This window comes from Myotis myotis, unplaced genomic scaffold, assembly GCF_014108235.1.
Source record: "Myotis myotis isolate mMyoMyo1 unplaced genomic scaffold, mMyoMyo1.p scaffold_m19_p_6, whole genome shotgun sequence".
NCBI classification, from domain to species: Eukaryota; Metazoa; Chordata; class Mammalia; order Chiroptera; family Vespertilionidae; genus Myotis; species Myotis myotis.
Genome location: NW_023416368.1, coordinates 16,566,437 through 16,580,369, shown reverse-complemented (window position 1 = coordinate 16,580,369; position 13,933 = coordinate 16,566,437). Strand labels below are relative to the sequence as shown.

The following is a 13,933-nucleotide window of genomic DNA, read 5'->3' as shown; positions in this document are numbered from 1 at the left end:
GGTACTCCCTTGTAGGTAACTGATTTTCTTTCTCTTGCTGCTTTTAGGATTCTCTCTTTGTCTTTTGCTCTTGGCATTTTAATCATGATGTGTCTTGGTGTGGTCCTCTTTGGATTCCTTTTGTTTGGGGTTCTCTGCGCTTCCTGGACTTGTAAGTCTATTTCTTTCACCAGGTAGGGGAAGTTTTCTGTCATTATTTCTTCAAAGAGGTTTTCAATATCTTGCTCTCTCTTCTTCTGGCCCCCTTATAATTCGGATGTTGTTACGCTTGAAGCTGTCCCAGAGGCTCCTTACTCTATCTTCGTATTTTTGGATTCTTTTTTCATTTTGCTTTTCCAGTTGGAAGTTTTTTGCTTCTTCATAGTTCAAATCTTTGACTTGATTCTTGCGATCCTCTGGTCTGCTGTTGGGAGTCTGTATAATGTTCTTTATTTCAGTCCGTGTATGCTTAATTTCTAGTTGGTCCTTCATCACAACATCGAGGGTCTCATTAGATTTCTTGAGGATCTCACTACATTTACCAGCAGTCTCACCAGTCTTCTTGAAGATCTCACTACATTTATCGGCGGTCTCACCAGTCTTTTCAAGGGCCTTATTAAATTTATCGGCGGCTTCTAGACAGTTCTTTAAAGACCTTAAAAGTGTGATTTTGAACTCTATATCCAACAGTTTGCTTTCCTCCCATTCTGTCGTTTGTGTCCTGTTTCTTTGTCTCAGCATTTTTTATGCTTCACTGTGTCGATAGAGTGTCTTTCTGTGCTAAGTGTCCCAATTACCTGAGGTAGACACTCTTGGTGCACCCCCTTGTGGGCTTTGTGCACAGTCTTGTTGTAATTAAGCCTTGATTGTTGTAGTTATCACTGTGAGGAATTGACCTCCAGGCCAATTGGCTGTGAGAATCAGATGTGTCTGCAGTGGGAGAACTTCTGTGCTGGAGACACTCCTCTGGGGCTAGACTTGCTTCGATGGGGCTTTAGTGCTCACTGAGTCTGCCCCCTGAGTGTGTCTTTTATGGTTCATCGGAGCTGCAAACTGGATGGTCCCACTCTGACCTCTGGGCTTCCTGGCTCCTGGATCTCTAGGGAGGTGCTAATCTAGCCTTTGCCTGAGGCTATCCAGCAAAAGTCTCCCTGCAGGGCTTGGGCGGGGCGGGTCCCAGGGGATCAACAGGGCCGGGTTAGCAATTATGGCTGCTCCCAGTCTTGCCCTCAAAGGCTCCGCTTCTCAGTGTCCCAGTAATCGCTGCAAGCCCCACGGAGAGAAGGCTGCCCTAGGGTTCTGAGCAATGTCAGACAGTCCTTCTCCCGTATGAGTCTGGGTCCCTAGAGACTCTCCCAGAACTGGAGCTCAGAGCCTGAGACTCCCTCCCAATTAAAAACAACAACCACGCCCTCAGCCGCCAGCCCACTCCGCATGCACTCCGCACCATAGTATTTTACTTCCGCACTGCGCCTCCTCTGAGTCTCAGTATGCTTTTCTCTTTCCTCCTAGTTGTAGAACTTCCACTCAGCCAGCCTTCCTGTGGTTCTGGATGATGTCCGTTCTGTCTTTTAGTTGTATTTTTGAAGTGGTTGTTCGAGGCAGCAAACTCCGGTGTTTACCTATGCTGCCATCTTGGTTTCTCCCTTTCTCAACCTTTTTTCTAGTATGGCTCTTCTAGAGAATTATTTCACATCTTTTTTTATTTATTCTCCTCCAATGAGATTTTAGTATCATATATACTGTATATTTATTTATGTACTATTTATATATCTGTACTTTATACATTAATAGAGCAAGATTTCTTTTGCTGGCCCACCAAGAACCAGTTTTATACCTTTAACTACATCACCCCATTGAGAATGCATGATTTTAAAAGTTGCTGTTAAAGATCAATTTAAATATGTTCTCTAAATTTATGTAGCTATAATAAAACTCCATAAGGACACAGATCAGCTCTTCACACTGAATATTGCCTTAGCACTGTGCTGTGCACATAGTAGGTAATGATTAAATATTTATAGACAAAGAATGGCTACAATACTTGAGATAGCTATAGAATATGTATATATATATGTGTATGTATATATATATATATGTATATATATATATGTGTATGTATATATACATATATATACATATATGTGTATATATATTCTTTTATACCTACCATGAATAGCATGCTCACAAATAATATATATATTATATATATATATATAGAGGTCCGATGCATGAAATTTCATGCAAGAGTAGGCTTTCTTTCCCCTGGCTGCAAGCACCAGCTTCCCTCTGGCACCCAGGACCCAGGACACCAGCAGGCACCCGGGACCCAGGCTTCCCTCGCAGCCCTGGCTTTGTCCAAAAGGTTGTCCGGAAGGACGTCCGATCTAATTAGCATACTATACTTTTATTATTATAGATTAATTTGTGATCCCATAAAGAGGAAAGTCTAAACCTGCCCTTCCTAAATATTTGTTGAATGAATTTAATTATCTGTACTTTTAGGTTAGGAGAATCTGTCCTAATTCCTAAAAAGAAAATATTTGGTATGTATCCTGGAAACGACTTGTAATGACTACAAATATTTTTGTATTGGTGATTTGTTAAATACTGCCAAAAGCCAGAGAGACAGAATGGGATTAAATTACGTGAAGTGACATTTTCCACTCAAAGTTCCTGTCTTGCATCTGTTTATTGCTCAAGTCTGGGAAGGGTTTCAAAGGCTGACAGTGCTTAATCCTGAAATTTGTGGAAACTCTGCAACTTCACTGATTACTCATTTCATTTTAAATCTTTGGCTAAACATAACACAACTCACTTCCTTAAAAAGAATTTTTTACTTAATATTACTATTAGGAGAAAGTCAAAAGTTTATGCTAGGAACTAAATATAAAACCATTGTTTCTGAGGAATTTCTCATGATCAGTTCTCCCGCAATTCACTCTTTTATACCTACCAATGGATAGCATGCTGTAGAGCAAATTGGCTTTCAGGAAAATGGATCTTAGACATTAAATAATATTTAAATTTCAAAATGTAGCCATATTCTTTAGCGTGGACTCTCAGAGGCAAAACCAGTATCTTATGTATTTTAGAAAGATTTTTAAACAATGGGCGATATATGAACATGTGTTTAGCTAACACTTTGGAGTAACCAGAAAATTATCTTGTACAGAAAACAATGTGTATTATTCAAGGAATTATTACCTATTCATAGTTTTTAAATATTGCTTGTATATACTATAGGAGGCTTAATTTAAATTTTATTTGTCATGTTGCCAGCACCCTCACAAGAAAATTATAGTTGGATTCATAACAGCTTCTTTTATTAAGTAAAGACAATTTCAATTGCAACTAAAATACCAAATATCCAAATAAGCAGGATTTTATTGGAGAAGTATAATGTTGCCTTAGGCACAGCTGGCTTTGAGCATTAATCATTTGGCTTTGACATCAATTTCAGCTCTTCCCATGGGCCCTGTGGTCATTCTTTAGTCTCCCTCTTATCCAGCATGTCATTAGATCTGTCTTAAATATGTTCTAAATCACCCACTCTTCTCCATTCTCATTGCCGGTTCTCTAGTTCAGCCTACCACCGTCTCTCTCCCTGACTCATCTTATTTATCCTCTCTCCTTTGTTACCTTTTCCATGACACAGAGTCTCAGCTCACGCTGCTGTAACAGAATGCCATACATTCTGGTAGTTTAAACATCAGAAATATATTTCTCACATTCTGAAGGCTGGAGGCAGGGTGCCAGCATGGTTGGGTTCTGTTAAAGAGTAGAGTTTCAACATATGAATTTTAGGGGAACACACACATGCAGACCATAACATACAACATTGGTGATTTCTGAAAAATGCCAGTTTGCTAAAGTCAAATCCCTGCTAAAGCCTTTACTGTGGCATACAAGACTCTGCATTACTTGGGCCAACTTACCTCTCTGGGTTCACCCAAGCTGCTCACCTTTGCTAAGCATAGTCTGGCCACACAGATCTTTATTAACTTCAACTTCCCAACCCTGTCACCTTTGAACTGTTTTCTACTGCTACTTCCCACTCTTATCTAGTTGGTTCCTAATGACTTAACAAATATCAGCAAAACTTCACTTTTCAGGGAAATTTACCTGCCAGACCAGGCTATGACCCCAAAATGTGTTTTCTTTTTTAATTGATTTTTTGGTGGGGAAAGAGAGAGGAACATCAATCAGCTGCCTCCTGCAAGCCCTCAACCAGGGGTCAAGCCTCCAACCCAGGCATGTGCCCTGACTGGGAATCAAACCAACAACCCTGCGGTACACTGGACGCCACCCAACCACCTGAGCCACACTGGCTAGGGCAATGACCCCAAGTTTTATACTTTCAAAGACATCTTTGATTTTTCCTTTCAAGTTTTAATCGCAATTTGTTACTAATGTATATTTTCATTTATGAGATTACTAGAGGCCTAGTGCACGAAACTCGTGCACCGGGGGGGGGGGGGGTGTCCCTCAGCCTGGCCTGCGCCCTCTTGCAGTCCCAGAGCCCTCGGGGGATGTCCCACTGCCAGCTTAGGCCCACTCCCCATGGAGGCAGGAGAGGCTCCCAGCACTGACCACCAGAGGGCAGCTCCTACATTGAGCATCTGCCCTCTGGTGGTCAGTGCATGTCATGGCGACTGGTTGTTCTGCCATTTGGTTGATTTGCATATTAGCCTTTTATTAGATAGGATTACTCATTATTTAAATTTGTTGTACACTGCCAGAGTACACTACACTGTACTAGATTACAAGCTCCGTATCCCTATGGCTCACCTCTAGAGCCCCCTGCTAGATTAATATTTCTTAAATAAATTGAATGTTGGGTATATCAATCCACCATGCTCTTCTCCTGGTCCTTTGGGTTCATCCAACCATATAATTTGGAGCATTGTAAAAGAGCAGGCCTGGAGGCCTTAGAGTTTCTAATCCCCACCCCCACGTTGTATAATAAGTGGAGAAATAAGACTAGAAGGCAAATTGAGAAAAGTCACATAATGAGCTTATACAAAATCAGCACTAAAAATCAGGTTTTTGGTTTCTCAGTTCTCTGATATTTCAGAGAGTCAAATCTTTCCCTTTTCCATTTTCTTATCTCCAATTTTTTAGATTGACATCTTTTCTCTGCTTATAATTTAATATTGGTAGAGAAATGTATTCTTATCTTATCAAGTAAAATATGGTTGTTATTAAGGGTTGTCATTCAGGTTATATCTGCCCAAGCAACATGAATTAGATAACTTAATACACCTTGACTTCAAACATTGGTCATCAGATATTTTAACTCTGCATTTTAAACCTGTTGAGCATTTTGGTCCCACCATTTAAACCCAAAAATGATTTTTAGTCTGCGTTAGTTAATACAGAAGCATTAATCATAATTATGCCAATATTAATGAATGTTCCTCAAGAAAGAATTTACCAGAGCAAACTCCATTAAGCTAGTTTAATTCCTTAATCAATTTTCTAAACAGTATACTTGAAACCATTTCTGAACTTTTTAGAAGTTTTCCTTAAAATTATTGTGTGTAAAATAATTTCTTCTGCATGTATAGCAAAGGTTTGATCCATCATAAACTTTTCTGTTTCCAAGTTTACTGATAATTTCAATCATTGAAATTTTTTTCTGTTGTGTCCAATTTCTGTCAAATCCAATTTTCCTGTACCAAATTATGCAGATATAAATGTTTTCTTTCAGTATTTAGTTCATAGCTATTTAGTCTTAAGCACTTTAGTGCTTACTATTTTTTATAAAATTGAATTTCTCCAAGTCATTTTTTTGAGTTTTAAAGAGTTATTATCAAGTTTTGTTGTTGTCTTTATAGTTAGTTTCATCTATAATAGATTTTGCTCTCTACGATTTCATCTCTTATAAGGTTTATTTTCTGGTGATTATTTCTATCAGTTAAATGCAGTTCGAAGTGGACAAAAATCTGTTTTCTTTTATTTTTTTCTTCCGTAAGCACTGGGAACATCTTTAGTGATTTCCTTTGATATTCCAGGATTGCTCTGTTTTCCTGGTAAGGCATGGAAATGGCTAAAGACAATCATGTTTTGATTAGATTGTGACTTTATGACATTTTAGATTGGAAGAGAAAACAATTTAGCTCTAACACTTCTCATCCCAACCCTCATTTTATAGGAAACAGGAAAATCAAGGGCCAGAGAGTTTATCTGACTTGCCCAGCATCACAGAGAGAACTGGATGTTAAGTCTCATGACATCCCAGGACACTTAGAGGGGAAAGCATGACCAAATTGAACTTCACACTGAGTACACTTTCCAGAGAGGAGAAGCTGGCTCTTTTGTTACTATGACAATGAAGTGCATTTGAGATTTTTTGAAGAGCTTGCCCCTACCTGTGCTACTAGGGGAAACAGAGCCATGAAGCTGATTCAAAACACTTTGGATAGATCCTGTCATAAGCTTTATAAGTTCCTGATGGATTGTGAGGAATTAAGTTATTGGGCAGAGAACTAGCTAATGGAAACACATTGATGAAATCATTTTTGAGGGACATTAAATGGAACTTAAAATAAAGCTGAAATGGCTTTATGGATTTTTCACTCAAACTGTTTATGAACATTTCTTGCTAGTAAATTATATTGTGTCAAAGAAGGAATAAGTAGGTATGGTTTTAATAGAAACCCTTTTGAAATAATAAAATGGAGAATAATTTATTATCCAAGAATAGGTAGAGAGGGTAGGATGGGGGAATTGATGCTGATGGATGCTTCTGGGAAAATGAAAAGCAGTGTGAAAATCAAAAACCTGTGATAGTACTTGAAAAGAAATGGTTTTTTTGAAAAGTATTAGTAACTCATCTCAGTGTACATAGAAACTTTTTTTAGAAGAGGGGTGACAGGGAAAGTAGCAAGTATTACTTGAGGATATAAACATTGATATTTGTCTATCTCATAAAAAGATGAGCAAGTAGTGAGTGACTTAATCTGCTGAAAAAGACAGTGTATCATAGCAGTCAAGGTCATCTGTTCCAGAGCTGAAATAACTCCGTTCAAGTCCTGGCTCTCCCTCTTTGCTGTGTGACCTTAGGAAAATTTCCTAACTTCTCTGAGTCTCAGATTCCACATCTATATATATAAAAGTTTAAGCGACCTAATGAACTACCCACTGGTAGACCAGTCGCTATGATGCACATTGACCACCAGGAGGCAGACGCTCAATGCAGGAGCTGCCCCCTGGTGGTCAGTGCACTCCCACAGCCAACCTCCCGTGGTCCCTCCCCCCGCCAGCTAGCCCGATCGGCCCGATCGCAGGCCAGGCCAAGGGACCCCACCTGTACACGAATTTGTGTACCAGGCCTCTTGTCCATAATAATAGATATTTATAGTCCTTAGCTCACACAAAATATTTGCTTAGAATAATAGTTATTGTTCGCCAGGATATTCTTTGAATGACTATATGTAATGTTAAGTCGAGTTATTATTTTCTGATTTTACTTACAATAGTCTTTACTCATATCAGAAAGATGAAATATTTCCACAGTTGCTACAAAAGTAAAGAAATCAGTTCTTCCCCCTCGGCTCCTCAGTATGCCGGGATAAATCTGGATTTGGAATGACAGCAGTTAATGGAGGATTTTTAGATACCATAACAATTGCAGGAGGATTCTAGAAATTCACGTGTGAATGCAAAATATTATTCTGCCCCTTCTTACAGCATCAAAGAACTATACCAAATGTATAAAAATAAACACCTTTGCCTCACAGTACAGGATATTGCCTAGCTAAGTTTAATTGAAAAACTAATATCCACTGCAATTGTCTGTGATAAACTGAGGCTTAAATGATTTGAAGACACTCTGGGAGCAGACAAATCAGATAATCACAATCTTTATGGCTAGAAAGGTTCAGCTGGCATTGACAAGTTGTGAAGATAAAGGCTTAGAGCAAAGTCAACAGCTAAATGTCTAGACTGGGTTGGGGATCAATGTTAATACTCCAAGTGTAAAAGTGCTGAACTTCAAATGATCCCCCACAGTGTTGTGTTTAACTTCTCCAGATAATAATAGTGTAGAACTTTATTTACTGAAAAACTTCTGTCAAATTGTCATTAGGCAAATATCTCACATTCTTACGGTGCCTTCCACCATGTAGCATCCCTGCCACCGCGTAGGCATTATGGTCTGTGGTCTGTGCCCTGGCTGCACTCTGAGGGCTTCAGCTGCTGTTTTCCCAAACATTTCCACTTGGGTGACTATGAATAGTTTATGAGGGACCAGAGTCAGACTGTGCCGATTCTAGGCATCTTTTTTAATTTTTTTTTTAAGCCGACATGGAATTTGCCTCATGGCCTCACTCTGATCTCAGCAGGAACACTTTCAAAAGAGCTTCCTTGTTTTTTCAAAGGCTGTTTGCATGAGTTGATTTAATGCTCTCCTATTATGGAGGCCGAAAGCCAGTGGCAAAAAAAAAAAATATATGTGTGTGTATTGAGTTGTGTTAAGGATTCACTGCATTTAGCTGGTTGTGCCCCCAGGTAACACATCCAGCAGTCTCCAACTTCTGTTTGCTTTTTTCTCTTGTTTACAGGAGCAGAGGGCACCGTGTTCCCTAAATCAATAGAAACACCTAACGTCAGGGCAGACCCCTTCAAGGAACTAAGGTAAGCTTCTGACTTTGCATTCATCGATTTAGCGTCTGTTTCCTTTCTCTGTGCCATGGGCTGATGATCCATTTTGAATCCGTGTAATGTAACAGCATCACAGCATGAATATGTAAACCGGAGCAGTTAGAAAGGACGAGAAGAAACTGCAACCAGGAGAAAATGTTCTCTGAGGACCTAAAGTTGAGGGTTTGAAGGAAGAGGTTGTCCGCCCTGTCATTGTGAGGTTTAGGATTGATTGTTGCAGTGTGTGTTGCTTGCTGTATTTTGTGGTACCAAAAACGTACCCAGTTAGAGAACTCTTCAGTAATCGGTGCTGATCAGCCCAAAGTAGAGTGATATCTCTGAGAAACTGAGCTCTAAATGCAATGCAGATTTTTATTTTCCCTAATGATATGGTGGTAGAACTACCTCCGTGGGTATTCCGTGTACTGGTTGGTGTTCATCTTTGGGTGTCTATATGGGGGCTGCCTTTAGCAGAAAAGGATTCTACAATGTTGTGTTCTTACCACCAATTATGGAAAACCAAAAAGAACAATAGGCATACAGACAGGCAGCTAGATAAACAAACAGAAATAGAGAGGTGGCTTAAAAACCATTCCTGCCACCTAACCACCATCCCCAACTTTCCAAAAGAAACACATAAAACATGGTATAATGACACAAATATAACTTTAATTTTTACTGTATACTTGTAGCCATGAAGGAGTCGGTGAATCCTGGCTGTCTTCATTTCCCGTAGTTCTTTTAACTAAAAGCAATCGTGGATCATCATAGCTAGCATGGAATAACTACTTCGGGAAGGCATCAGCCGTGAGCAGCGGTACTTGTATTATATAATCTGCTGTTTCACAGTGCAGTCAGCCCCAAGACCTGTGCTTTTCTGAAAACAGCCGTGGCCAGGTTGGAGCTTGTTTCCTTAAACAGAAACATGTTCCCAGTCAGTAGAGACTATATCACCTCATTCCAAAACCCGCAGCCTTCTTGCAAAGCCTGTCCGTCTTTGTGAATATAGGGACATAAATTGGGCCAAGGGAAGAGGATAATAGGTGGGGAGTGAGAACCTTTCCCTAGCAACACCCCACCTAGAGTGGGCTGTATTTTTAAGATTACACACCACACTGCAAGGTTTTATATTTTACTAGAATAGTGGTTGTCATTGGGGCTTCCAGATGCCAGAAGTCACCTGAGTATCTGGAGCCTATGCTTCCTATTAGACACAAAAACTGGAACCTTCTAAGCAAATCCACCCAAGGAGGCCCGTGTTTTAGGAGAGAACTCGTTCTCTGAGTGTAGTGAATCCTCAGGTCTGTGATGTAAAAGCCCTTTCCAGACAAGCTAAGGGGTGGCCCGGGTCACTTTATTTTCACATCTTCCTTAGGAGCACAGCTATTATTATTATTATTATTATTATTATTATTATTATTATTATTTTACAGAACTAGTCAGTAATTAGTGCTGATCGGCCCAAAGATAAGTGTTGTCTAAAAGAAGCTGCACTCTCTATATAATACAGACTTGTTTCAATGGAACAAGCTCTCCATTACATGGAAGACTTGAGAAATGTAAGAATTGCTGGATTTAGGCTCACTTTGCTTTAAACAGAAAAATAAATGTTCTGTAGTTAAAAACAAACCCAGCCCACACCAAACATAAAGACAACTCAGCCCACTTTAGAGATCAGACCCTGAAGGACATAGAATCGGGTATTTGCTCATAGAGTGCTGTTGACACACTTCTAGTCCTTGATATGCAGCCTACGAGAAACCCTGGAACTCACCTTAAGTTAAACCTCCACAGTCACAACGAAATTTCTGAATTGGTACAACAAAATAAGGGCTTCAGGTAGTTGCTTATTCTAAAATTATAGGCATATTCCATGGGGGCTAGAAATAAAATTGTCTGATAGGAAGCATATAATGATTTTACTATGCAATTTTAAAACTGGTGTTTTGTTTGTACCTGTTCAAATCATGGTGATGCTTGATAACCTGAACGGAGTGAGGAGCTTAGAATGTGATCATTTAGCCCCTTCATCCTTCTGGAACTTTTTTCCTGATGGCACGTTTTGGGAGAATCTCTGACCAATTGAAAGGATGATGAAATGTGGTGGATTGATTAGATCAGTTTCACATTTATCATCTAATGGTGCCACATTGTACTCTTTGCTATTGATTGGAACTGACCTTGGCTATTGACTAGGCAGGTAATGAACTTGGTGACTGAGCCTCCTGGCCTCTGGCTTTACATTTGGATCAGTTTTACTGACCCAGCATATGCAGGCTGGTGTGTCTTCTGGGCCTAGGAAAGTAGAGTCATCTAAGGGACGTCCCTGGACTTGTACCAGCAGGTGGCACGGAGTGAACTGTCCAGGTGAAGCAGAAGCAGTGACTCCTGGACTCCTGGGTGGCAGCATGATGGAGGGGAAAGAGCACTGAGTTGTGAGTCAGGGACCTATTGCAAACTCATAATGTGGCCTTGAGCTAATCTGAGAGCCCTGCTCTCTGTAAAAAGCCAGGTCACATCTAGCTCCAAACAGCTAATTCCTTTATAGTATCTTACTAGATAGATAGATAGATAGATAGATAGATAGATAGATAGATAGATAGATAGATATTGGCTTCCTTCTGCATGCCCTCTTCTGAGAATCGAGCCAAAAACCCGGGCGTGTGACCTAACCAAGAATGGAACCAGTGACCTCTCAGTGCATGGAACAGTGCTCAACCAACTGAGCCGCACCAGTCAGGGCTATAGTGCTTTAATTTTTATTTTAAAATAAATTTATATTTAAAGAAGAATTGCACAATTCATACAGATTATTCCCATGTTCCTTTTAACTACTAATCTCTGATGTTAATATCTTACATATCTATGATATATTGATCAAAACTAAGAAATTAATGTTGTAGTCCTGTAAAATCTTATTTTACATAAGATTTGTTTAAAAGGATGCAAGTACCTGAGTGTCTTAAAAATTAAAAAATACACAGAAAGGATATTGACCTGGCCGGGTGGTTCAGTTGGTTGGAGTGTTGTTCCATCCACCAAAAGCTCACAGGTTTAGTTCCCAGTGAGGGCACATAACTAGGTTGTGGATTCTATTGCTGGTCGGAGTGCATAAAGAGGAGGCAACTGATCTATGTTTCTCTCTCACATCAATGTTTGTCCCTTTTCCTTCCTCTTTCTAAAAATTAATAAAAATATATCCTCTGGTGAGGACTTAAAAAAAAAGAGGATGTAAACAAAAAAGTCATTTGTTGAGATATGAATTATTGGATCTTTAAATCCCCCAATGCAGTTAAGTTGGAATGTTTTTAATAAGGGTTTTTAAAAATAATATTCTATACTCAGATGTTCTTGGTCTTCCTTATTGATGGGAAGCAAATTGAATTAAACGACTACAGCTTATTTATACATAAACTGTCTTCTAAGCAAAACTTAAACATCCAACACATCCCTTGCTTAATCCAATCAATCAAACGTGAGAAAACAGTACCTTTTCTGTTGGGATAACTTTTGTTTCCCCAAACCCCTACCTTGGCAGCTGGTAGGATTTGTTTGTTCTCTTATTTTTATTGTTGTCATTGTTTGCTTGTTTGTTAATGAAAGGCAGATTTTAGGCCTCTGGCATTTCTTCCTAAAAGATCTCCACCCTCAGGGAACAGGCTGGTAGCTTCCTTTCTGCTAGATTTTGGTTTACTGCTTTTCTTTCCAGAGTTACTACAGTTACCATATTGGCAGAGTTGGCTTAAGGTGTTTGTAAATAATCTAGGGTTGAGCTGCAAATCACAAAAAGAGGGTTGTTTCTCTTCAGACAAATAATGAGCGTTAGCGAGGTCTGCACCCACCCCCCCCATCTGGGAGAGCGTTTGTCAACCATTCTTCAGGGCAATTCTGAAATAAGGTCATGTCACTCCAGATTCAAGACTATACTTAAAAATGTACCAGCACTATTCCTATCCTTGAAATAAAATTTAAAAAACTCACTTTGACTAGAAACTGACTTTAATAAATTCATGATTTTAGGATGTGACTATTTTAAATGTTCTCTTGTTCACTGCTTTTCTTTCTGGAGTCTGTATAAAGACATGGAAAACTCCCTGGTCTCAGGTTGTGCATGATCTGAAACAGGTCCTACATATGTATTTTCTGTCAGAACGGAGGCGGCTACCTTTGAATGCCTACCTGTTCTAAGCATTCTTTTCAACTGTGAAGTTTCCTTGTAGGATTCTGATCCTACAGGAACAAGAAATAGAGTGTGAAATCCTATTTCCCACACATGTGTTAGGGCAAAGGAAAAGAACGAGAGAAGGTTGTATAGACCGCTGTACATATAGAACCAGCTCTGTTCCTCTAAATATAACTAAACGCTTGGAAGGAACCACCACAGGGCAAGAAGCCAACGGGTCTTTCTAAAAGAAGTCTGCGTACAATTACACGGGGTGGTGACCTGATTTTCCATGTAATGTCAGAGCAGCAGCTGTTTACCAAGTATTTTTTGGTTTGTATTAGGAATCAATGCATGTGCTCAATTCTTGGGATGTAGATAAATAAGTACGCAAGTAATTTATAGTGAAGGAGAATAAGACAGAAGTGAACCCTAAGGTGCCCTTTTCACCATGGGTCTTAGTAGTAGACAGATGGAGAATATTTACCCTTCACTATTTGAGCTAGTTCCATCTTTCCCTTTGCTTTACTTATCAAAAGTTCTTATTTTTACAGTTGTGATCAAGATTATATTTTAAAGATATTAATCATACGTGTTCTGCTTTCGTCTCCTCTCTCTACATTATAATCTGCCATTAGAAGCCTGGGAAGGATAGAGAGCAGATAGCATGATGGGGATGATATGAGGCTAGGATGTAGAGGAAGTCCCATGCAGACAGGAAGAGGAAGTTGAAAACCCAACACTATTGGTCTCTAGTGAATTGTGGGAAGAAGAATATGGGAAATGTAGGGAAAGCAAATTATGAAATAAATTGCCATAGTGACCTTTCTTCTCTGAGTCACAGAGGGAAGAGACTAACTAGATAGGAAAGTCAAAAGCAAAGGGCTCTAGGAAGCCAACTTGCAGGGTGGTCTCATCACCCCTGCATTGTCATGAGGCTGGAGAGAAAAAGAGGACCTGGGTCAGCACTTGAATCTCCTTTAACTCCTGGGGGATGGCTGGGGCAAGGGGGTCTGTAGAAGCATCGCTGTGGTGTTGTGTTGAGTAACGAATGGTGCAGACAGGCATGCTCCTGGGCAGGTTCCCTGCAGTGGGACTGAGGGCTCCACAGCAGACAGTCCACATGGAGTGGGAGACATGCTCAGA

At 39.8% G+C, this 13,933-nt stretch overlaps 1 protein-coding gene across 2 annotated transcripts in view; it reads left to right on the top strand.

The window, feature by feature from the left end:
• SGCD (sarcoglycan delta) overlaps positions 1 to 13,933 on the top strand; it is a 316,705-nt gene that overhangs the window by 239,588 nt on the left and 63,184 nt on the right. For both annotated transcript variants that reach the window (XM_036313037.1, XM_036313036.1), the window contains one exon: positions 8,547 to 8,619. In XM_036313037.1, coding sequence (XP_036168930.1) covers positions 8,547 to 8,619 — 73 coding nt within the window. The remainder of the gene's footprint in view (positions 1 to 8,546; positions 8,620 to 13,933) is intronic.